A 26,821-nucleotide genomic window follows, 5' to 3' on the forward strand; every position below is an offset into this window, starting at 1 on the left:
GGACTGGGACAGGTGAGGAAAAGGAAAGGGGCCTCCGGCTCCCCCACTCACCATACGAAACACAGTGGCATGCCACTATTTCACGCCGGTTTTCTGTGGGGGTGTGGTACTTCCCCGGTGCGAGCTGGCCCAATTCGTGCCGAAGCGTGCTCGACTCCCACATACAAATGATATGATATGATTTCTAAGTTATAATGTAAATATAAAATATGTTGAAAAATATAGTAGATAAAAGTCTAGTTCAAAATGAATTTCCTTCAGATTAGCAGTTTAATATTAATCTTTGTTTGCTTGAAAAGTAATTGAGTTTACATAATATTCATTTAAATAATTCTTATTCATTGTCTTTAGGTATTTACAAGTGCCCTATTTTATCCTATAAAATGAATAACAGAGAAGTAAAAACATATGTATATTTCAATAACAGTTTTTGGTATGAGATATATATATATATATATATATATATATATATATATATATACATGTATACCAACTTTAAAAAAGTAGGCATTCATTAAAATTAAAATATGATTTGAATGGAAACTTTTGTAAATTTAAAATGTAATGCTTAAATTGGAAGACCCGTATGAAAACGTGGCAAACGTAGTAATAATTTTACCTGTCATGGACAAGGTGTGGTGGAGAGCCCGCATTTCGTATTGAAATAAATTCTCGTTTTATTGTTTTGTTATTATGCACACTAGAAAGTCTGCCCACTTGAGTAAATAACATATAAGTTGAATAATAACCCCAAGGTCGGTTGTTCTGAAATACGAGTATTCATTTGTTTTAAAAACAGATATCTATGTTTAAACGAAAATGTTTTCAGATGATTACATTTAAAAATATTAATTTTACAGACTCTCACATCATCTGTATTCAAAACTTGACCTTCTTTACGTGTTAACCTACTTTGAAGGTTCCTTTACCATAACTTCTCAATAATTGTTTGTGTTAAAACTTTGAAAAGTGCCTAGCAATATCTTTGACAACTTCCGTATCGCAAATTCCGCCAAAGATAGATCAACAGAACTATTTATAGCGTAACCGATTTCAAACGATTCGACTAGCGAGCAATTAGTGGAGTAAAAACATTCGAGTAGCGATGCGTTAAAATGGAAACAAAACCAATTAAAAGATACAGATCAGATGAATCAATTTGTACAATTTCCAATAACTATCGTGGCGGTGCTCGATGCCCTAGTTATAAACCAATGGATCAACGTTTAAACCGGGGGCTTGTTGTGATAATGCCATTTAACGGTATCTAAGTACTAGCTGCACAGACGAAGAGAAATTGTTTTTAGAACAACTTTAACGGCCCCAATGAATAATACGTAGTCTTCGATCTTACGGATCTTATGGATAAAAGTATTAACATTATATCATGTATTAGCAAATCAGATTGCTATATAAATGAAATTTTGAAATCAAGCGCTTATATCTTAGATAAAAAAAAGACACCATCATTATGTGTATCATTTCCTGCATTACGAAGTACATTCTTTGTTCATAATATATATATTGAGCACAGGCCTCACAAATTGTGCACTATTTAAAACACTTATTAATATAGTTTATTATGTAATTTTACGAAAAAATAAAAATGTTTGAGAATTTACCAAACTCTGACGTCAAAAAGCAAGATGGCCGATCATATGTTAGGTAAAGTGCAGTGACCCCAGCCAATGTTAATGTCAGCTGTTGGCCGCACACGAATTATTCATAGATGTTATTGCTTTTCCGCAACAATAACTTGGCTTAAATTGCTACGGTGCTCACGAAATATGTATTCTTTCAAAAGAACTGTTCAGAGTATATACTTAAGTATCATATTATAACGAAATTCATTTGTAAAAAGTCATATCAGATGTGTGATTGTTCTGTAAACAAAATAAAAACTAAACGTTACATTGAGATAACGTTGTGGTGCGTTGTAGAAGAGCATAAACGTTAAAATATTTGCGAAAGCATAGTTTTTGTAACGTTAAAAAATTAACACCGCAAACAGATAGGTATTAGGGAAATAAAGTGGAGAAATGTCTGCCAACTCGCATTGTTCGGCGAGAGCCTAGTGCAGTGAAGCGAGCGGTATTATATTATGAACACAATGCAAGACGAATGTCATGTACTGTCGAGCGACGTAGATGAAAGTGAACTACACGTCCGCGTTTTAATTATACATGTATGAATAAGTACTTTATGATGAAAAGGAACATAGATAAAACGTGTTTTCTAGTGCCGCACGACAGCAATACTTAGTGGGTCGACAATTCGGCGTGTACAATGTTCATGCACAATATCAATGCAAGGCTTTTCTATTTATCTATGAATGAGTTATAAATAGATAAAGTCTCAAATAATGAATAAACCATTTTAGGAATTAAAATCATTGTCATCTTCAATTAACATGTTTCAGTCATAAACAGATAATCAACACTCTTTAAAATCTAATACATACTAATATTTTCTGAAACATTTTACACCAACTGTATCAAAACCTCTATCCACCGTCATAAATCACTACTACTGTTTCAGTTAAACTTATCGTCAAATAGAATGAACAACTATTTCCGCCCCATACTCATCTATGTATAAGGATTTACGACGTGTTCCTACACTTTCGTTTTGATAGGTGTTGATAATGTTAATAGAGCGTGATAATGCATAATTTCCCTGCAGTGTCAACATTTGTCGAAGGTAAGATGAATGAAGGAAGTCGTTAGAGTAGCCAGCGGTTACGGTACACGGTTTTCCATTGTCTATTTGGATCATGTGTTGAGCTAACCATCTTAACACCTTCACTGTTCGCTTATTGAGTTTTGTTCTAGAACTTTTTGTGTTTTCTAAATCTTATCGACTCTTTTTTTAGTGTCTAAATACATAGCTCATTTATTTTATCTTTTCAAGTGGCAATGATATATTTAAATCTCAGCAAATAAGATTTGAAATCGTTTGTGGGACTGGCATCAGTAGATGCCATTATAAGTATTATAATGGGTTAAATTAATGTTATACATTGATGATGTTATTGTTGCCTCCTATTACGAAAAAATTTACTTTTACAAATAAGTTTATGTAAGAATGTCAAGGCATAGCGGGCCTTCAAATCGTGTACGTATATTATAAACTAGCGGTCCGCCTTGGTTTCGCCCGTGGTACATATATAGCCCATAGTCTACCTCAATATATAGGCTTTCTAACACTGAAATCATGTTTCAAATCGGACCAGCAGTTCCTGAGATTAACGCGTTCAAACATACAAACTCTTCAGCTTTATAATATTAGTATAAATGTATAGGTATTTATACCTATAGCAAAATACCATAATTTTTATCATTAAAAAAACTTCCATAGGTCATATCTACTGAGGACCAGTTGTTACTGTATTATCAACACTTACGTTCAGGTGTATTTTTATAATAAATTGATGTGGATACCTGACACACCTCTTCCTCTTTCCGCTAATGTGGGTACAATTTAAATAATTACTATAGCAATCTGTATGCGTGTGAGGTCGCGAGGAGTGGCTCCGGGGTAATGACCAAGTTTACAATCGGATTAGCTAACATTATCACATCACCACGTGTTTATTGTTCTGCCCTAGATTTTATAGTACTACGGATCACTATATTAATATAAAATGTTTAAGTCAGGAAGACTTCTTGCTCGATTAAAGTCTCAAATTAACATATGTATTCAACCAACCATATTTAAGCCAATTTACACGTTTCGCCTAAATACTTCAAAATTTGAAAATCTCAGTATTTTCGAATTCATTTACATTAAATACATCAATAAACTATAGAATGAAAAGAAAAAATTTTGAAAAAGCCATAATTTTTAATTCAATGTATTCTCAATTCCAGATTGCACTATGAGGAGCTGTCTGTGATCTCGTGCCGGCGCGGCTGACGCCACATGCAAGATGACATCCGAACGAGCTATACCTCATTTGCGAGACATCTTTGGCCTCAATCAACAGTACGAAGCCAAGCCAGTGTTCGACGAGAACGACGACAAAACAAAGAAATCATGCAGGAAGAAAAAGGAAGACTATCGAACATACGCCAATGGCGATGTGAAAACACTTGAAAGGCATCTAAGTATGAAAAAAACAATACGGAAAAAGATTATGCGTGATCTCCAACAGGCGTTCGTTGAAGACCCTAACGAGTTTAAGGTCGAGAATACGAGCCCAGAAAAACTGAAAGCGGAGCTCAGCGCCGAAGCAGTTAAAATTGAGAAAAATGTTAAGAAGAACGATCCGACCTTCTTAGATATGCTTCGGGGAGAGACGAGGAGTGAAGAGACGAGGGAGGAACAACCTCCAGCTGAAAAGACAAGCTTCTGGCGACGTCTCACGATGAAAAATAAAAATAAGAGATAATTTGTTAACGATAGCCGTTGTAACGTCAACTCCGTGTTATCCTATCTGCATCTGCATATTCTCTTCCATTGTGTATATTTTGCGTTTATCCATTTTAATGTTTGAGATTTCTGTAGTCAAATAATAATTGATTAATTTTTTTTAAATGTTTGCATTAGGAATGTAATTTAATGTTGTCCTTATGTTAAATGGCTTTCGTTCTGATTTTGATGAATTAAATGAAAAGTACAAGATTAAAGGTCACTGTACAAACTGTTTTCGCAATACAATACATAAAAACGTAAGGCTCAAAAGAATTAATTTCGAAATAAAAATCAAGGTTTTAAGAGAATAGTTCTGCACCTTTGATCCTTGACTTGTTTCTCTTACGTCAACAACTGTTGGCAGGTTTTTTAAAATGAAAACCCTATAAAATTGTGTGCGTCAAGTTGTCGAGACAGCAAATAATTTATCTTATCTCACTAATTCAGCCAAAAGAAGATTTCCTCAATGTTAGCAAATAGCTTAAATCCCTGATAGAATATTAACCAAAAAAAAAATCTTCTAAATTTGGCAATGTCCACGATGTATAATGATAATTTATTACGTTGCTTAAGTGAAAATGTACACGTTGTTAAATTAAAAACAATGAAATATTTGTTATATTTATATATTATATCTAGCATACGAAAACTTTTTAAAAACTTTTAATCAGCCGATAAGTGTCCATTTTTCGTAGGTATTTATAGAGCGAAGTGGTGAAATACTTATTCATTCCAGTGGATAGAACAGCTGTTATCATAATTACAATAAGTAAGTTAATGAAGCTTGAGCAATATTTCAATGATGAAGTAAGGTATTGTAAAGCTGTTCCTGAAAATTTTTTAAATGCATTTATAGGATTTGGAAATATTTGAGATTTATAATCATAATATTTATGTACAGTTGTTACTATTAAATCAATTTGATGGATGACCCAGACATATCTGGTGCTTATACCACTGCCACGCAGATAATACGATTGGTAGCTATTTTTTACTTTTGCTTACTTTTATACTGGCAATATTTTTAAGAAAACTTTGTATACGCATAACTATTGCTTACGGTAATAAAAGGCTGGTTTTTCTGATCTCCAACCTGTGTCTTTTAATTGCGTCATATCTAATTTAAAGTGCGTCATAATATAGATAGGTAATAGATGCATAATAAGACGCTTAATCGTTGTAATACTATAGTAAAACAAACTGTATGATGAGGTATAATTTTACTTGTTGGGAACGGAGTAAGTGACGAAATATCTTCGGCCATTGTTACTTATTATGAAAAATATCTCATTCTACATGTGATGTAACGTTAAGTGTACTAGTTAATATCATGCATAGGTTTTTAATATTAAGTAAAATAAGACTTGAATTCACACCATAGTCCTAATTGTAATTTTTAGAAATACTGACCAAAAAAGTTACGATATAATATCACAATATTACAGTTCTACTATAATTTAGCCTTAATACGGCGTGTATATTAGCCGCTGGTGATAGGCTGTTTTTAAAATCTTTGGGGGTTTTTATGTGATACGTCCAGCAATGGATTCCTTGCGACTAAGATAAAGGTATCTATCATGGATTGGAAGGAGACTATTGATTAATGCTAACCGCTCGTTGACAAAAAAAAATAAAAAGCATTATTTGAGGTTTGGTGTAATATATATTTTATACGTAATTGTAGATACTTGTTTAAAGAAGGGTAAAGGGAACATTGTAAATTAGCGCTATGGTGTGGATCGACGTATATGTGTACGGTAGGCTCGTGGCAATTCCTTGTTGTGACAATTTATTGTAATGCAATATTAAAATAATTTTACATATTGATTTTTTGTTTTTGTTATTTAACTGAGCCCCTCGATTTCAAATAAAACTTAACTTCAACTTGGTCGACCATACACGAGCGTTTCTGTGCCCCTGCAGTATACAATTATGGCCTTTTGATGAAGATGACGTTATTATGGGGTTATGTTTGTATTTTTTATGTTATAGCTATATTATATTATCTGTGGTTATAGTAATATTTTATGTTTTATTGTGAGAAATTCACGGAACTTTTTTTCATACCAGGGTATGAGCTGACTTGTGTGACAGACAGGTCTATATAGATACCAAATATCATCTAAATCCGTAGGTAGATAAAACGTAATCCTACAGTAGTTTCAACGTGATTGACCGACAAACATCATTTACAATATTAGTGTGATTAAAAGGATATAGCGTATTAGTTTATAAGTACGTATAGCTACTACTTATTCTAAGGCGCCAATTAACACAATTTATTACGAGCTGTATTATTACCTATTTTGTTACCTTATCGTACGTAATTTACGGAAATAATATTGTATTTCATGTAAAATTAGCTAATATTATTAAAATCTTCTCAAATAAATGAAGCATATGCAATCTGAATATATGAAATAGACAATAAAAAACGATTTTCTTTATGATTTATGTTAGATACGTAAGTAAGGAATAGTAATAATTAATAATTATTATACATTAGAGTTCAATCCACGAAAGTCCTAAGAATAAGCGCTGTAGTCACACGATATAAATAATTTAACTGTCTGTCTGTCTGTATGTCTGTCTCTTCTTCACGACTAAATCGCTAAATTTATTTACTTCATGTATATAAATTTAGCGATATGATACAGAAATAGTATGAAAGGATATGATGTCGAGATAGATGGTATAGATCTGATTTATCCCGAAAATCAACAATACAATTTTTTTTTCAAATTTACAATTTCACAAAAAAATTGTATTTACACTATTATTCAGTTTTTATTGATACTACATACTTAGGTATATCTTAATTCTTAGTACATCTTCTAATATATAAAATTCTCGTGTCACAGTTTTCGTTGCCATACTCCTCCGAAACGGCTTGACCGATTTTGATGAAATTTTTTGTGCTTATCCGGTATCTATGAGAATCGGCCAACATCTATTTTTCATACCTCTAAATGATAAGAGTAAGGCAGAACAGCGTTTGCCGGGTGCAGCTAGTATTATATAAATTAATTAGCCACTGCCGCTTATGAGTATTTGCTCCTGCACTACTTCTGTAGGGCGATATTTTTGAAATTAAAACAGCGCAATACAAACGAAGAAAATTGTTTTTTTATTACATTATTTTGTCACACATACACAGCATCCTTCGTGCGTAAAACTTGGGGCCTTGGGTTCGATTCCCGGTGGGGAATCACAAAAAGCATGCCTCGGTATGGCAGGACACAGGAGGCTGATCATCTACGTGTCATAAAGATCAGTGAAACAGATGTATATCATCTGCCCCGTACCCCACTAGGGGACACGGGACTTCACTTATTCTTGTACCTAAAACTTTTACTGAGCTATATTTTTCATGTCATAGATATAGTGGTTCGTCTGATGGTAATCGATCATCATCACCCATTTACATTTGCAGAAATATCAATTATTCAATTTTCTGAACATAGTAAATATTTTAACTATAGTATTGTGAACTGGTGAAGATATAAATAAACTCTAATCATTCATTGAAAAACAGAACCATATCAATCAGAATCACTGATATTTGCCACAAGGATAAAGAAAATGTGTAAAAGTTTATAATATTTATAGCTATGTACTAGCAGCATTTCCAGTTTTGATAATTGCACGGGTTTACTCGAGATACTAGAGTACACGTACAGTTACAGCTGCAGTAATAGAATTTCCATCACCGGATCAGCACTTCTGAAGATTTCCGCCTATAAACAAGTAAAGTTAAGTTAATATCTTTTAACTTTACCACTACTTATAGACTGTGTAACTTTGACTTTCAGAATATTTTTAAGTTCCAAAACGTATTCAAACCTATCCAACCACGATTCAGATTTTTTTTATTTTCCAATATGTTTCTGAACGCTGTCAGTCCTAGCCAAAGCTGTTTTTTTTTTTTTTTTTGTTTTTGGACCCCAAGTACTTATCAGTTTGGTTGTCCATGTTACACGACAAACCAGCTAAAGTTACATAAGTATGTACTTCATTCATTGAATATCACCACAATTTCTTCTGAGGAACTCTCTACGTTTTGTTATTTTATTTAAATATTTGTATTCTTAAAGCGATCTCGGATGCTTCAAATTTTTGTTAAATAATGAGTAAGTCAACGCAAATTCATTCTTCATTGATTTATACAGTATTCCCATCACTCCACCTAGACGCCACTAATAACAGCGAGTGAAAATTACGGTCATCTCAAACGGTTACGGTCTTTTTATCCAATTTCCAAAGCTGAAAAATTTGAAAAAGAAAGCGCTTAGCTTTCTTTTTCAAACGTCACAGACAATCAAATGTCATTTTAAATAGGTACAGATAATTAATAAGGTAGGCAATCATCACCTCATTGCGGCAATACCATAGGTACATAAAGCTTACCATTCACAAATTGTAGTACCTACCTAGGTACGTATTTATAGTAGGTAGGTATGGTATGTTTCGCTGGTGCGCATGCAATGATAATTATATAGGTACGTACCTAGGTACTTAATAAGTACGGGGATCGAACCCAAATAAAAATTGGTGTAAGCTAGACATTGACGCATTGAAGAAGCGTTCACCAATGTCAAATACCTCATTCGGTTGGAAATCAAAGTAGGTAGGTACTAATACCAGTTTTATTAAACTACTCGTTGAGAAATTTTATTAGCATACTGAAGTACACTTCGATTTACGTTTATTGCCATCAATTGCAAAAATTAATAAAGGAATATAATAATACGGGGATCGAAATACCCGGTTTTACAATCGTGGTAGTTTATCATTACTCATTAATAAAAAACGGTTCAGCAATTTATACTTGCTCATTCCGATGTAAAACATGAGAACCTAGGTAGGTACAGCCGATTTTGATCAACTCTACTCATAAATTTTATTAGAAATAAAGTATTGTTCAAAAGTACAGAGATGAATTTGATTTTACTACCATCAATTGTCATTATTGAAGTAATAAATGATACAATATAGCTTAATCTCTAATGCTATGTTATAGAAGTATGTAAAGGGGGTAAAAATAAAACAACTGCAATAGATTTTAAATGTATGTTATATTTCATGATTTAAGATTTTTATGATTGATTTTTTACTTTTAGAAAAAATCTACCACCGCTTCGCAAAGTGTTCTTCCGTGGAGAAGAAGCGGCGCAAGAAACTCCACGGGAATCACTTTTTTTAATCAATTACAAGACAAATTTATTAAAAAAATTATTGGTTTACAAAAGAAAATATTATCTAGGTAAATTTTATACCTATATCCTACCTATGTCATCGCCCGGATTACTTCTTTGCCTACCTATTGTCATATGTATTATAAAACTTCGTTTTGGTCGATTTCGTTTCAACCTCCGTTATACTTTTTTACAATATACATAAACTTAGTAACTCATTCGTTTGGTTTCCTTATTTCATTTTAAGTAATTTATAAAGTAGGTAATCATTTATACGTCTTTCTGCTTTAAGTTTCGTTTCATACACAAATTTATTTAAATATATTACATTTGTTATTACATATTCAACTTCCTATATTTTAATCGCTCCTGTAAAAAATATGAATTATATTTTAAACAAGTTCTTTTAAATAACATTGTATCCACTTACATTTACTTTCCATCTTCATCATAGAACATATTTTTATGTATTTTCACACGACTTATAATTTATTGTATTTAAGTAAATATCCACAGTCGTGGGCTTTGCTATTATCATATCCAAAATAGACTATACACAATATAGAATTATTTATCGCTTGTGAAATAAAAGCATTGCAGTACACAAGAACCATTGTGTTAGAGTTCCAAAAATACAGATGTAGAAAATTGCTTCAAATAAATACATAAATTGTGAAAGTCCTAAATAGAATGATTAAAAGCAATACATAACACAATATAAATAACAGAACAAATATAAATTGTACTAATTTAGAACACACATCACAATATCAGGAATAGGGCATAACACTAAACCTGTGTAGTGTTATAAAATTTGCAAATCGTAAATTAAGCGTTTATTAGCGAAGACATGAAAAATACGAAGGAAATAATTCAACATACCGATGACAATTTAACATCAAAGCACACAATATCATCCGGGTGGAGTGATTTACATGATTTTTGCGTCAACAAAAAGGTTTTGTGCAATTAAATTAATTACATAAACGCAGTTTTTGAAACGATGCACCACACAAGCTGGAAATGTCGGAAGTCGATTGATTACCATGAACCGTTCAAGCTTCATGCTCAGTAAAGACTAAAGTTGCAAATATGTCAATTTAAACGTTAGCCACAGCTGTTGTTTCTACGTGCTGAAATCACCAAAACGTATAAGGTATAAGACTATCCTAAAACTAGCTCGGTTATAAATTGTACAGAAAACTATTCGGTGTAGGTTGCGAAATAAGTTTAATGCAAAAGCTTAAAAATGAAAACAATGAACGCAACCAGCAAAAAAATTACTGAACGCCAATCAGACATTAATTTTGAAAGCTTTCCCGTCTATTTCATGACCACCACATATTACAGAATTAAATTGTTAAATTTAAGCCCGAATATTAGTTGCACACGAAACTATAACAAACCTCTAAACAATCATGTTCCAAAGACGCAGACTCTACATTGCTTTAATAATGTTTCTTAATTTACCAACCCATTTTGAACTTTCCATGATTATTTGCAATACTATTACAAACATCGTGCTCGTGCTAGGATTACTGGGTGTTAACGTTCACATCTCTCAAATAAATATGTTTATTTACATACAATATTGTGATATGCACCTCGACACTCAATATCCATTAATGATGAAAGATCTCAAGACCTGGAAGAGATGATGATAGCACCCTACCACTATTTCTAAAGCTATTTAGTTACATTATGTTATTTGCTAAAGGAAAATAAAGTAACGCAATAAATATATAATTTTATATACAAATAATTTTATATAGCTCATGGCAAAAATCTTACTCATAATCAGATTGTTCCGTTAACCTCGACCAGTCTGCAATATATTATGGGCTCTGCATCCTAAATATATTGGGGTAAAATATTAAGAAATGTTCGTCAAGTAACGACGGTTACCGGAAAATCGGCTACGATCTACGCATTAGCTAACACTGGGCCAAATCTGAAACATACTTCAACAAAATGCTTCCTACATGCAAAATACACTTATTTATGCAATCTAGGTGTTGGACATTCATATCTACCTAACCTTCACCTCCGTATCGCCAGATTCAGGACTAACACTCGCACATTGCCAGGGATTCTGCAATCATTAAAAACAACCGAATTCTGCGGGATACTATCCTAAGCCTAGGGTTAAGCGTTGTGTAGAAGAATATTCATATTACCTACTCGTTTGTGCGTGTTTAGAATACATTCAGTGTCACAATGTTGTCCTGGACTTCTGTAATCATATAAACAAAAACGTTTTTTGCTTACAAAAGTGGCCTTTGGCCATAATAATCATGTATTTTTATTACCGGCGACGCAACGAACGTGGGAACACCTGGATGTTTACTTTCTGTGAACATACGACACAAAACCGATTTCTGTGGATTTCCACATATATTTATATGAAGATATGTATTTGAAAATTTACCATAAATATGGTGACTCCAAAATAGATCCGCCGATTTCATCTGAAACATTATAATATATGGTTTGCCTATCGTACCCTATCTAAATAAAAAAAACCGTTTTATGTTTAAATATGTATTCTAAATAATAACTACGATATGTTTGCGTTAAAATTTGATTTCTATGCAGTTGACTTACAAAAGCAAGCTGTCTTATTGCTCGACCGCGCTTATATCTCGAAGCTGTAACGAACCCTCGCGGTCAGCTTTCTGCAAATATAAAAAAACAAACCGATTTCTGCGAATAACACGCATTCATAGATAAAGTTTAATTTACCGATGAATGAGACGACAAGACCAACCTCCCAAACGCGTTCACTTCTCATCTGAAACATTCTAATCATATCGTTCCCTAACTTGCTATCTACCTAATATATAATAAATAGAAGAATAACGTTATAGTTATAAATGTAAGATCATGTAATAGTATATAGCAAGGATTTTGAATCGTTTACCGGATGAGTAGAGTGTGAAAGCATCGTCACAAGCACTTTGTCGCAATCTGGAATCATATTAAGAAGTGCGTTTTGCCTAGCTTACAAGATGCAATGGAAATTAATAAAGGTGTTATTTCATAAAACGGACCTTTGTTATACAGTGCTATTGAGACTCCGTGCCAAACTCCTAGAAAAGCCGTAGCTCAACATCTGAAACATACTAAGAAAAGCCGTTCCCTAACACTTAAAACTACAACAGAAGCGTACCAAAATAGAGATTATAAGAAATTAGGGAAAGATTATTGGTTCTCATGCAATAAAGAACTCGAGTATTACCGCTTTATGAAGTCTATGTCCACATTTAAATCCACGATCACGACGTATTATAACTGCGAAAAAATTTAAAACACGATATTTCCCATAAAGGAAAATGTTAAGTTCAAGGGGGCATTTATCTACAGAAGCAATATTACTAAGTAATTAAGATACACATAAATACATTACAGGGTAATGTGTATTCCTCGGAAATTTTCATGACGGGCGCACAAGACATCTGCAATCACACATGAAAGCACACCTATCTAATATTGGTAAATGTTAAGTTGGATAAATTGAAAACTTTACCTATTTTCTCGAAATCAGCATGTCCGATGCCAAAAATATATTTAAAGTGATTAGATAAAGTTATATAATTATAGCTTCAGTTGTTACCAAATTTCCGATAGATGCTCTCCCGTATCGTGACTCAAAGGACAACGTGTTTTGCAAGCATGCTGCGAGCGTATTATCTAGTAAATATAATTTTGCCTTTCAGTGTTATATTCAAATCCTTATTAGTTTTATACCCGGCACGCGAAATCTGTAATCACACTTAAATGCACACCTATCTAATGATAGTTTAAGCTTTACCGATTGAGATTGTAGAGTTCAGCATATCCGATGCTAATCGATCATCCAATTCTCTGATGAACGGTTCCCGTGTCTCAATCGACATTTGTTCTGCAAGCTTTATGTGAGTATAGTATCTATTGTACATAGTGTTATGACCTTAAGCACAGATCGAACGGCAGCTAGACAACCTCCTTGTACCGCGCCAATTCAAAGCGTAACAGGACTACGTAATTCTGAAAGCACACTGTTAGCGGTACCTACGTCTAGGCGGAGAATTGGAATGCTCTTGATGGTTTCTAGTGTTTTGACATTTCACAAGCTCGTGCTTGAAGCGTAACGTAACAAGTAAATTAAATTTCTACATCGTCTGTTGAGTATTTGCTGTTTGTTTTAACTGGAGAGGAAACCTGTGAACATACTTAAACGTACGTACCGAAAAATATCATGTTTATTTTGGTTATGTTATGCCGACTGGTCATGTGACGAATGGCGATGCTCATGGATTACATCAACATGTGAAAACTTCTGTGAACATATTTAGAGAAAGGCTTCCTACGAAAAATATTGGAGTAGATTTGGAAGGTATTACGAAAATGTATAATGTATAAATTTTTAAACAAGCTTAAACACCGTGTTAGCTCTTATCACATTACAAAGCTTTATTCATTTGAAATGAATTACAGAAAAAAATTTGAACTAGACACAACCACTTAACACAAAACTATATGGGCAACCATTATACGACCATAAGTTAATATATCACAATACTTTGCACACTATCGATATTTGATAGACAAACAAAACATTAGCACTCTCACCAACATCAACACAATAGCCAATTAGCTACTAAATCATGCTATTAGATGTCTCTGATTACTTCTTATTCAGAATATATTTATCAATATTTTAACTCATCAACCAAAAAAATTTTGAAAATTTCAACTTCTCTTCATACAATTAACCCACCACATTGAAATAAATTAAAAAAACCATACCACAATCATCACTGAAACTTTAACTTTGGAAAATAACCATTTATTTATGTTTCACTTGATCACATTCCTCAAATTTATTATCAACATTTATCGAGCCTTCTTTTTGTTTTATTTATTATATCATTATTGATTATAATTTTAATTAAATTAATCTTCTAATTATCTTCATCATTCTTCATATTTCAAATTATCTTCAGTTAATGATGTTTTCTATAACTTGATTGTTCTTTATATATCTTGAATATCTTGTAAATTTTTGTTTTTTTAAATATTTCTTATAATCATTCTATTAAACTTGATATATATATATATATATATATTTACAAAAAAATAACTGAAAGAGGGTTTGTTCAATACGATAGACCTAAATAATCAACCTTAATTATTCCATTCATATATCCGTGTATAATCACCGCCGGGCGTATTGTATATATATAGTATTATAATAAATCCACTTTACAAAACCTGTTGATGTTTGTGGGAAACAAAAACACATTAGCGGCACTAATAAAATTAAATGTAATTTTGCAAACATAATATATATACATATAACAGAATAAATTGCATACAAGAATTAATATATAAACATTATATACGTTCAATGGTTCATTACATGAAAAGCATTATATGCCCAATTTTACTAACCTTACTAAGGCGTGCAAGTGATTTTTATTAACAGCTGTTTGACTGTGATTTATGTAGATTCTACTCGTGTGGTCATTTGAATTTCTCCCATCTTTAATTTTCTTTGTTTTCACAACTCACACAATTACACATTGACCTTAATTTTGTGGGCGATTTATTTGATATCGTATCGGCGGAGTATTGGTGAGTATTTAACTGTTTATAAGGTTTTTACCTATATCATATCGTGTGTTCCCGAAGTGAAGTGTATTTACATCGATTGTACTTTCCTTTGGCTCGGTGGAAAAACAATATATTAAATAAAACCAACCTTAGTAGTGGTACGCGACACCAACAATTTAAATCGGCTTTTACTTCACGGCTACCTTAGGATTGGTATAAATCGTTAAACTATGTTAATTAATTAAAATTTGTTTTGTACTTCCTTCCTCAACACATAATCCAAGTAAATGCTACTTCAGAATATTAATCAAAGCTCCAGCTTTACACAGTTTCGATGTAATTGGGTAATTTAAAAATATGTATTTATGACCCACCTTCCGCTCTGTTTCGAATTTCCGTTGCGAAATATCGCGAATTTTAGAAATACATATAAAATGCTTTACCTAGACTTGTAAAACTCCTCCATTACGCGGTGTGATACAACCCGTCCGTCCTATGATCAGATTTATTCAAAATTATATTGCAAACTATATTTTAAACCAACCTTCTGTATGGTGTATTCGATATCTATCTGTTACCATGTTGCATTGTTTAATTGCGTATGTTTATATGATGGCGACTGACCTTGGTCTTGGGAAATTCAAGCTAAGCACTCAATATCTCTTTACTTCTCGTCTACTGCCCTGTGGCTACGTAAACGTTCTTAAATCTGATTTCAATCTAGAACATTAATAACTTTTACCTTAAGACATTGTCAGGCTCTCGATAACCGCATATAGGTTCAGCGAAGACCGGTTGCTATCACTTCCTTAACGAATTATCTTTAAAATTAATTCATTTTTCAATGTTATTATATAAGCGTAGGCCGTAGGGACTTTACATTCTACGTTTTTCTCGCCTACTGACCTGTTTTCTGAGTCGATCTAACAAATCGGACGTACACTGGAACAACTAGTATTGGTTTTAGTTTTTACCTCACGACATTAGTGCCGGTTCACGATTTCGCCAATTATTTATTATATCCAAAGGCCGCCTGTTAATAATTGGAGTGAACTTTATCGAAGTCTTTTCCGAGTATTATCTTTTGCTTGAATATTCGCTTAAATATTTCTTCTGTGCATTATCTTTAAATTTCATTTGAATTTTCTTAACCCTCGAAAATTCCGTCAATTTCGAATATCTAACTTAACGAATCACGTCTACTTTCTACGTATAAAAATAGAAGATCTATTTTCTTAATTTAATTCTAATTTATATATTTTTCGTCTCGTTATTAATGAGCATTAAATTTGATCCCTGCCTCCTTATAAAGTCAAACTGAAAGTTAAAGATGGAGGGTATTTTAAATATTAAAGTGAACTGGGATTAAGAAGTATAAAAACCATTTTACTAAAATAAAAATAATTTATTTTGAATACTATGTTTATGTTTGTATAAATGGTAATTTGGTAAACAAAGTACATGTAGTGAATGATAATAGAAATATATTAAAATTAAAATATTTTAATCAATTAATTTAAAATAATATTTTGAAGGTTTACATTTATATCATGACAACGTTTTTGTACTACGTACACAAATTATTTGATTCGAGTTATTATCTGTATTAGTTAAATTTATTATCCGGAGCAATGACTTTCTTTATTTGGTTTTATATATTAATAATTTAAATAAATATATACAATAAATAATATCCTATATATAGACGAAACTTTGAGAATTAAGTAAGAGGGATTAAACTCAACTATACTTATCTCTTTATATTAAAATATTATCCAAAGTAGTCCTAATATTGAACATTTATTAAATTTGTCATCGCCCGGTCTAGGTACTCTAATATAATATACTCCATGACTCGAGTCTTTAATTTATGTACGATATACCTAAGCAAACATTTTAATTTTATGATAAACTTTAAAGCTTGTCTAATGGTAATTTATTTGCTAGACTATTTTTAAACTTACAAAAAAATTAAGATGTTCAAATTATATCCAAATTTTTGCAAAAGCGTTCAAAACCAAAATTCGACGATATTTGAAATCTCTTATCGTGGCTTAACTCCTATCGCGAACAAGCCTGCCTGCAGCTCCAATATATTTTTATAAATATCTGAAAATTAATGTAATCGGACTCATTACTTCACTTATATCTAATGTTAGTTACTCCTAAATGTTTATCATTGTAACGCTTTTAGGTCATATCTACACATAGGATGTAATAAGATCCGAATATGTTCGTTTAAATGAAAATAATATATATTAATATCTGTTTAAAAAATGTAAATGTGTGCGATGTCGAAAAACTTCATGAATTATTGAAGCAAAATTCGTCTTAATGTGTACGAAATTGTGTAACTATTATATAAATGTTATGAACTAGTTTTATATACCTGTACTTAATTTAAATTTAAGAAAATCCCTAATCGGGGAAGTTTCTCTACGGACGACCGGGGTTCCTTGATGATACAAAATCGTCGCGACCAAGGGTATACGAAGGCTCTACAAGCGGCCTACAACAACGTTGGCTATGCGACCTGCCTGCCTGACCGTGATAACCCGGCTCTGTTGAAAAAGCGACCCATCAATACACAGTTAATCAAACTCCTGAAATTCAATCGTAACGATACATTAATCAAGTGTTATTAGAACGTAAACGCATGCAATGCAGTTTTAAATTAACTTTATAATCATATTAAACTTCACGCTTTCAATGGTTTCTTGATGGACGTTATTGAATAGTATTTATTGTATATTCATAAATGATTCATGAACTGGAATTTATAATTCTTGAAATAAATCTGTATTCAACTCGTTGTTTAAAATTTTGGCCATTTATAGCCATTTATAAAGTGGAAGCTTTATAATAAATATGTATATACGCTTAGTTAATTATATTTGTACTTATATAATTAAGGGTTTTTATTTAATATATGAAAGTTTAATATAATGTATAGTTAATTTAACGTTCGTTATAAGTAATTAACGTACAATCACTCATCATTCTCGACAACTCAATTGTATTAATTGTAATTTTCCATTATATTATACTACAATTATATCTTAACCTAAAACTCATGACGTAATACAAATTCATTTTTATTACAAAATATGTAAAACCTTATATATCTGTGTTGTCACATATTTTTTGAATTCGAAGTATACTTAATTATTTTAAGGCTGTGGTAAATACCATTATTTCCAACTTACACCGTGTATAATGGTTTTGTTACGTTCGTTACATTTCAAATGGTAAAATAATAAACACTTCTATTATTCTAACGTTAAGATCATAAAATACCTAAGCAGTGCCAAGATAACGCTTAGCTATGTTTAATATAAGCTAAAGGTACTCGATACAATTTTGGCGATGTCACATTTGTTATTTAAACATTACTGCGTAATAACATTCTATTAATTGTTTGAAGGTTGAACTATTTTAATAATCTTTAGACCCACTTAAGGATTTTTTTTCGTTTTACTTCCTCATTTATAAATATGATTAAATAATTTAAGAATCATGTGTTTTATATTCTTTTTTCGAGAAGCCTGTAAACCATGTACATGGTTTTGTTAATAATAAAAAAATTGATGATATAACACGTGTTTCCTTTCCTCGATTCTATTCTTGATGATTCTATTCGCTTATTCGCGAATTTAATTAAAATACTCTAATATACACTTGTGTGTTAGGTTAACTAGACTTGACTATTTTTTTTATTCCGTCTTAAACATATTTTCCTTAAAATTAAAAATATCCCTCTCGTGATTTTTATGAATCGCCGCCTTTTAAATTATACGGTATCATCTATGCCTACCTAAAGTGTATTTGTTTATTTTAGAATTACGCAGATACTTTTAGATCTAACAGTAACTTAAAATTTTAAAGTCCAGAATTTTATACACATTACCTAACACACAAACATACTAAAAAAATGCAGCAAAATTTAAAGCAATTTAAAGTGTCAAAAAAAAACACATGCAATAAATGTTATAGACATTAGCCAAATTTCCCAATCAAATATTCAAGCCAAATAGGATTTCTCGTGATTTTGTATTACATTTACACATCATTAAAAATTTAATTCAAACAGTGTGCATGCAAAAATAATTTTATCGTCAATTATCGTATTGTAGCGTATCAAAAAAATTAATTCAATAAATATATTTTAACGTTCTTACATAATATTACCTACCTACTACTTTATCACTACTAAGTACTCAGTATTTAATGTGAATTCTAATCTCCCCTACATTTAAGTTCTCATAATTTTGTCAATATCTTAAATAATCAATATTCACAAAAAAATATTCAATTCCAATAAAGAACCACTATGTCAAATGGTTTTATTTTAACACTTTTTAATTATTATTGTTATTCTGAAGTTGCATTTAGGACCCTACATAGCCTCTTAAGTACCAAGAACAAAATTGTATAATTTCTATAATTACGTTCATGAGACATTAGAACTATTAATTAATCAATATTAATTTCTCTACAAACAATCGTTCTTATTTTGATTCAAAACCTAATTGTATATTTTTATTTCTAAACTATTCTAAACACGCTTTGTCAAGGAGCTTTTTTGTCATGAAATTGTTATTGTATTTCCTTAATTAAAGTAGCTTATTTTAAAATATCGTGGAGGTCTACTGTTCATTGTTATATAACTATTAAGTAGCAAAGATCTTTTCAAACCCAACATTCTACATGGGTTGAGAATAATCCCATAATTAAAAGAAGTTTCCAACGTTATGCTAAATCATTCCATGTTTTATATAAATAAAAAATATCTTAAATAGAATAGTGATAGCTAGTATTACACTACCATTATCTGGTGTCTGTGTTTCTCATTTTTTAATTTATAAATTACTCTACTAACATTGAAATTGAAATTCACTTTTTTTATATACTATAATTCCAATTCTTGTTATAATTTCCGTCCGTACAAACCCCTAATGTTTATTAATTCACGTCTTTTTTATTTCACACCTACTAAATTTTTCGACCATATCACTATTCTAAACTTCTACTTATATAAATTGAAACGTTGGTTTATTAATTACTTCATAATTTATATTCTATTTCTTTTTGTTTATATAATCCGCGTGTATCAACCCTAAATGTTAATATTATTCTATCTATTGTCTAATAACCACTATAATTATAAAAATGCTCTCGTTGGCTTAATTATAAAGATAATGCTATATCTTATATACATAAATGTTTGGTCTCTAAATGTCACAATGAGTTAATCTTGAATTTAATTAGTATTCAGTTTCATTTGCAAATAATTTATTTTCTTAGTTTTCTCCTCATAGTAATCCTCGTTATTATTATAGATTGCTCAACTATTAATTCATTTTTTATTTGAATATTACTATTATTTATTGATAGATTTGAAGACGGTTACCATTTCATTATTCTGTTTTACCTAGACACATTTTTGCTTTTCCGACAATGCCTAAAAACTCAGTAGTTTTAAATATAACTAACCATTGAAACCTTACTTGGAAGACAATTCGTTAACCAATAGTTACCTACAAATCTATTCAAATAGTTAATAAATATTATCAGAACAATAATTGAGATCACGAATAAAAATTAGTACAAAAATGCAATTGGTTTTGTATTTTATTCAATCAATATTTTTAATACCATTTAAAATTTTCAATTGGTATACGCAAACCGAACACATTTAATTTCTTATATAATATTAATAAAATTTTCACGTAATTTGTATTTTATCTGATTTCTATTCAGTATACTATATTTGCATTTTTAATTAAATTCAATAATTTGCTTCAAACGATATCGGTTTCATTATCAATATTTTTTCTATTTTTTAACCCTTTAATTACAATAAATGTTGCATTACCTAGAAAAACCAATAACTAGCATTTCCTAAAACACAAGTTGATTCACACATGAGCTCATTTTATTCGAACTTATCTCCGTATAGGTAGCGAAGTTTAAATTATATCTTATTCTCTTTTACATATTATTAGTACTTCACTTTTTGGAGAATTTATTTTCATTTTTCTATTAATTTTACACAGCACAAAATGTATGGAAATTGCGATTTTATATTTACACTACATTTCTATTTCAGATCAGATATCAGACTCATGTCTATTCTCCTTTTTGAATTGTAATGGTTTGTAATCTTGTGATTTTATATTAATTTAATATTGTTTATTATACCGTATCTATTAAGAAATATTTCCAGATGTTTCCAAAATAATAATACACTATTTCATATATTTTACAGTTAACCGCTTCTTACTTATAACATACTCATTAAAACAACCATTACTTATCGAATCAGTAAAATTTTCAAATATATTAAAAAATTAGTTTTGCTTTATCAACCTTTCTGACGCATACCTACATTATACTTATATCACAATATCGTTTACTTTTATATATTTATATATTTTATTCGAATGCTTTTCTTATATTCCATTAATACATAATTACAAAATAATTATCATTACTTATCTTTCTTTAATTGTCCATTATCAAAGTTAAATGTTTATCAATAAACATAACGTTGTTCATTTATTGGATATTTGTATTGTTCAGTTACAGTTCATCAAAAATCTGTTTTAGCAACCATAAAATTAAAAAAGGCATTTTAATTACGATGATAATTATATTTATAATTATATCAAATTAAAAGAAAAAGTAATTAAAACCCAGTAATTTACTTATTAGGGTTATGTTGTACTCCAGTTATGTGAAATTATATAGTTTTGATTCCTATGTTTTCCATGAAAAAATCTTTCAAAATTTAACGCCAATCATTTAAAATTCATCGTAATTTCTGCAGTAAATTGTTTATATGTATTGCTATGATTATCATCGATTGTTTATTACCGTACGTACATTGATATTCACCTTATCCATACATTAATTTCATAATATTGTCATAATATTTTCAGTTAACTTTATGAATCATTAATTATTACCATAACCTTAATTTCTATAATACTGAACAATAATTTTCATATTATACTCGTTTCAGTTTTTCATTTCAATCTTTTCCTATATTATATATAAAACTTAAGTTTAAGTTTTATTCGATATCTTACGTACCTTGTATCTGTATTAAGTCATATTTTGTCTATTTATATAATTATTTCAAGTTTTATTTTTCATGTGTGCGGTTGTGACCTTACTATATAATTTGTTTTACGACACTTACATATATTTGTTTTTATTTTCAAACAAAATATTATTAGACAAAAAAACCTGCCTCAGATTCTTTAAGGCTATTTTCGTTTTTAAAGTCAATATAATGTACACTTTAATATATTTACACTTCTATACTTTTATGAGACCATATCAATTTCATTACTCAATTTCATAGATACCGCCCGTTTCTTTTTGCAACAATTCGTTCATATAAATACCAATGTTAAATCCAATTGGATTTTTGTTTATAATTCCTAAACTATCCTTTCATTACCTTATCTAGCTAACTAGCTCATTAATTTTGTACCAAAATAAAAACTTTTCACAATTTTAAGTTGTATTTATTGCATTTATTTATTTAAAAACGTATTAAGTATAAAATTCCATTTTATTAAATTGTATATTTATAATCCAATTTCTAAAGACACCCTCGCATAACTTAGTCTCCTTATTTTGATTCAAATTTTTCATTGACCTTTTTCCACTTATTTAGATTAAAATCATTTTATCAACGCATAATCTTTAGTACTAATATTGTTTTTGGTCTTTACCTTACCGACCTACCTACCTACATAAATGTTGTACTCGTAAAAGACTTTCATAATTGTTAAGTAAAAATCTATTCATTAGATAACGTATATTTACCGTACCTTTATTTCAATTTAAGTTCTAATGATCCTCTTTTTTATATTCTCATGTTAAAATATTAAATCATTAGGTATTAAAATATAAATAGATAATTTTTGCTTTTGTTTATTTTACATTAATCGTTCTGACCAAAATGATGATCTTGTCAATGCAGACTACCTATTACTTTTGCTCTACTATTATTTTCATTCAGTTATATACATTCAGTAGTTTCAATATCATTTAACACATTTTCGGTGATTAAGTGATCCATCTGTTGTATAAATTGTTTTATTTTGTACCTACTCGAAATCTAGCCCTCTTTTATTTTTAATTGTCTCAGGCTACACATAAAACCACAGGTATATAAACTTTTTAGCCATCCGTAATTACTAATATTTACGTTTTAGTTGTACAATGTACAATTCAATCATAAACTACCTTAAATCCATTTGATTTACATACACTTTTTATAAAAATAATTTGATCTCACTGATCTTTTCTGCGTACTATCAATATGTATTTACGAACAAAACGAATATTCTACAATCAATCTAAATGCAAATAAATACCTAAAATGCCTAGCTTAGCCTAGGCTGGCTATAGCTGTTAAAACTAGAAATATTTCATAATTCGTAGGTTCGTCCGTTAAAAATATGTAGAATGTATTTTAATACGTCTTTATAATAAATCGAAGCTTAATGCTTAATTAAAAAATATTTTCATTTTCTATTCGTTTTTGCATTGCTATTATCTAACGTTTCTATCTATTCTGTTACTTTTTAATATTTAAGAAATATAAATGAATATTTCTGACATTTTATAATTAATTACATATGCATTATTTTTGCTCATTAGTTCATTCAATTTATTCTGTCGATTTTTGAAAATTTTATCGTACCTATCTAAACTATTTCATTTGTAGTATTTATATGTGTGATTACATATCTCGTAATGTTTGTTTTCCTAACTATAAGTACCTAATACTTTTCTTATCTTTTGATTTTTTTGTAATATTGCGTCTTGATAAAATAATATTGTTGTTATTAAAAACTAGCTTTATAGGTATACCTAATTACAAACATTTATAGCCGAATTCGGTTTCTGTGGATCGAACCTATTTTTCAAATCTCTTAATACCTAATTTCGCTACTTTGATACTATATGAGACAAGCTACTCGTATTTAAATTTTCGCTTTATTTACTGGACATACACCGAAGCTACTTTCATGAACCTACAAATAACATTTCTTATAACTGGTTATAATTCAGGTATCAGCAATACTTTTTATTTTATTAAATCCTATAAATATACATACTAATTACTATATCTATTTAAATTATTGAGTTCTATAAGAAAACTTCCCAAGTTTGCCTAGCTTTAATATCACTCTTAGTATTTGCTAAACATCCTTACCTAATAATTAAATATTGGGCCAATTAGTTTCCGAAAACATTATCTACATTCTTCTACTAAAAATATTCTAATATTTGTATTTGATACCTAGCTATACTTTAATTATTTCCTACCTACGTTTGCTTTACTACGTTTTTATTCACAACTCTACGCGATTTGGTCGATTACATTCCTAAATTTCAAGTCTATGCCTTTGTTTAATTGTACCTTTGATCCATCTCTAGTCTTTGTTGACTGAGTTGTGGCACATCTGAAAATATTGTTTGCGTTATGCTTCACGAATTAACTGTACTAGGTACCTACTTACATTCAACTTAATGAAAATTTAAATCCAAATACAAAATCATACGCGATGCGTATCGTTACATATTTTGTTCTTTTATTAATTAATCTACTCACTTTCAATATTAGACGAAAGCATACAAATCAAATAGGTACACTCAGTTCGTATACAAATTACTCACAAGCTATCATTACATATCTATATCTATTAAAAATAATGATTCTTTTTACCCTATAACCTAAATAATTTTACATTGTTGTTGCGAATTAAAATTCAACATGACGTAATTTTTACGATGTTACTAATAATGACGTACCTACGGAATATTTATGTTGATGATTGCATTGTTTACTCAGATTGGATAAACGACGTATGTTAACAACGTAATCCTTGGAATGTTAACTTTATTGTTAATAATGAGCAGAACGTGAAACATAAGCTATTTAATTAATTAACAAATAACTGTACGTCGTTGAAGATATATTTATTTTCGTTATCAGAAACGAGACTATTTTTTACTAAAAGAAAAAAAAATATTGTTAAAAAATCACACCCACCTTATTATTAATATCTTTGCTGCCTCCCGGGGCGATTTCACTCCCATCTTTTCGATGATAAACCAAATTACGCAGTTACGACAGCCTACATTTTCAACCGGGCGATGACTGCGCCATCTTGGATCGTTCTATGCTATCCATTTTATGCAATCTTCTCTAGGTCGAGACTTATTTCATTATTCTAATTCACTTTTAAATCTACATTTTTTAAAACATTATAATTCCTACTGGTATAGAGACTACACCTAGAATACATCTTAATCTAACCTACGAACCTCTCCACTACTCTAATGAAATAGGTATCGTGCCGGAACCCCCGCGCAGCTGCTTTTATACCCAAGAACTCACCCAGTGACGCAGTATAATACGAAGAAATGAAACAGGCTATCGCAATGCTTATTCTGCTAGTGCCAAACGATATTTACGTTTTAGTAGGATAATAGTTCTAGAACGTTCGATAACGGTCTGAGAGAGACAGCGCATAACGGATAAAAGAGATCGATAGATGTTCTAGAATCTTCCAAATCTGATTATAGCCTAAGAGATGCGGAAAATTATATTGATATTATTTACTCTTTTCAATCAGTAGTTCACTGTTGTTAATTTTTTACTATGATAATTGTTTTTTTTTTCTTGTAACTAACTGTGTTTCACACGTATAATTAAATATAAAAGCATTTTTTTAATTAAACACAAGCCTTTTTCCCTTTATGCCAATTTCACCAAGAAATCTTTTTTCTAAAAGTCTATAATAATTAGTTTTAAGCTTCTTTCTGTGATTTCAGTTTTATTATCGGCTATATTAAAATAAGAAAACTTAAACTAACTTAAATAAACCTTAATAAAAAAGATACTCTAAAACGAGGTTCATAAAAATATATATACCCAAATCTGTTAAATAAATTTTAAATGAAAGTAAAAAGATGACAAACAAATAAGTTAAATTTTATTAAAATTGCTTCAATAATTTGAAATGAAGGATTCAGACTGAAATTATTTGCTTATTTATTAAAATAAGAAATTATGTAAGTTAAACAAAGAGAAGAAGAATTATTGCTTAGGTATAATGAAATTCATTTAGAAGCACTATTCTGAGTTTTAATTTATAAGGTAAGTTTATTTATTGGGAATAAATGAAAAATTTGTTACAACATAATAATTCTAAATTCTTTTCTTTGGTAGATATTAAGTATGTAATATGAATGGCCCTGTTAACTCACCAAACAAGAGAACCTAAAAAAACCGAAAATAAATTTCTACTTATATCTTAAACAAATCTTTATGTGAATGAATAACGTGAATTACTGAATACTTGTTAAATAATACAGTTCAAATTGATAATAAAATACATATATAGATATAGAAATACACAGCAAAATCAACGTCTATATAGTTAAAATTGATTTGAATTGATTTAGTTATAATAGAAAAACTAGAGATTAAGAAAGTATTGTAATTTTTTTTCTATCACTATTTAATTTATATAAAAATAAAAAGTTACTATATCTCATACTATGCAGCATACGGGTGCCATTTTTTA

General features: G+C 30.1%; 1 protein-coding gene and 4 long non-coding RNA genes across 5 annotated transcripts in view; 1 reads left to right on the forward strand and 4 right to left on the reverse strand.

Annotated features, from left to right (window-relative positions):
• Nucleotides 1-6,034, forward strand: part of LOC119831050 — a 37,864-nt gene extending 31,830 nt beyond the window's left edge. Inside the window, exon 3 of the mRNA XM_038354278.1 lies at nt 3,870-6,034. Within this exon, the coding sequence (XP_038210206.1) occupies nt 3,929-4,390 (462 nt within the window). The 5' untranslated portion in view covers nt 3,870-3,928 and the 3' untranslated portion in view covers nt 4,391-6,034. The remainder of the gene's footprint in view (nt 1-3,869) is intronic.
• LOC119831052 lies at nt 4,535-6,776 on the reverse strand. The gene is made up of 2 exons (XR_005287875.1): nt 5,948-6,776; nt 4,535-5,911 (listed from the first exon to the last, which is right to left on the reverse strand). It is a non-coding gene; the product is annotated as an uncharacterized LOC119831052 (long non-coding RNA).
• A 2,693-nt stretch (nt 6,777-9,469) lies between these two features.
• Nucleotides 9,470-14,332, reverse strand: LOC119831075. Its single transcript, XR_005287879.1, has 2 exons — nt 11,015-14,332; nt 9,470-10,741 (listed from the first exon to the last, which is right to left on the reverse strand). It is a non-coding gene; the product is annotated as an uncharacterized LOC119831075 (long non-coding RNA).
• A 1,785-nt stretch (nt 14,333-16,117) lies between these two features.
• On the reverse strand, nt 16,118-17,315 carry LOC119831076. The gene is made up of 2 exons (XR_005287880.1): nt 17,168-17,315; nt 16,118-16,520 (listed from the first exon to the last, which is right to left on the reverse strand). It is a non-coding gene; the product is annotated as an uncharacterized LOC119831076 (long non-coding RNA).
• Nucleotides 17,316-17,396: 81 nt separating this feature from the next.
• On the reverse strand, nt 17,397-25,611 carry LOC119831074. The gene is made up of 2 exons (XR_005287878.1): nt 25,282-25,611; nt 17,397-17,764 (listed from the first exon to the last, which is right to left on the reverse strand). It is a non-coding gene; the product is annotated as an uncharacterized LOC119831074 (long non-coding RNA).
• Between the last annotated feature and the right edge of the window lie 1,210 nt (nt 25,612-26,821).

This window comes from Zerene cesonia, chromosome 13, assembly GCF_012273895.1.
Source record: "Zerene cesonia ecotype Mississippi chromosome 13, Zerene_cesonia_1.1, whole genome shotgun sequence".
NCBI classification, from domain to species: domain Eukaryota; kingdom Metazoa; phylum Arthropoda; class Insecta; order Lepidoptera; family Pieridae; genus Zerene; species Zerene cesonia.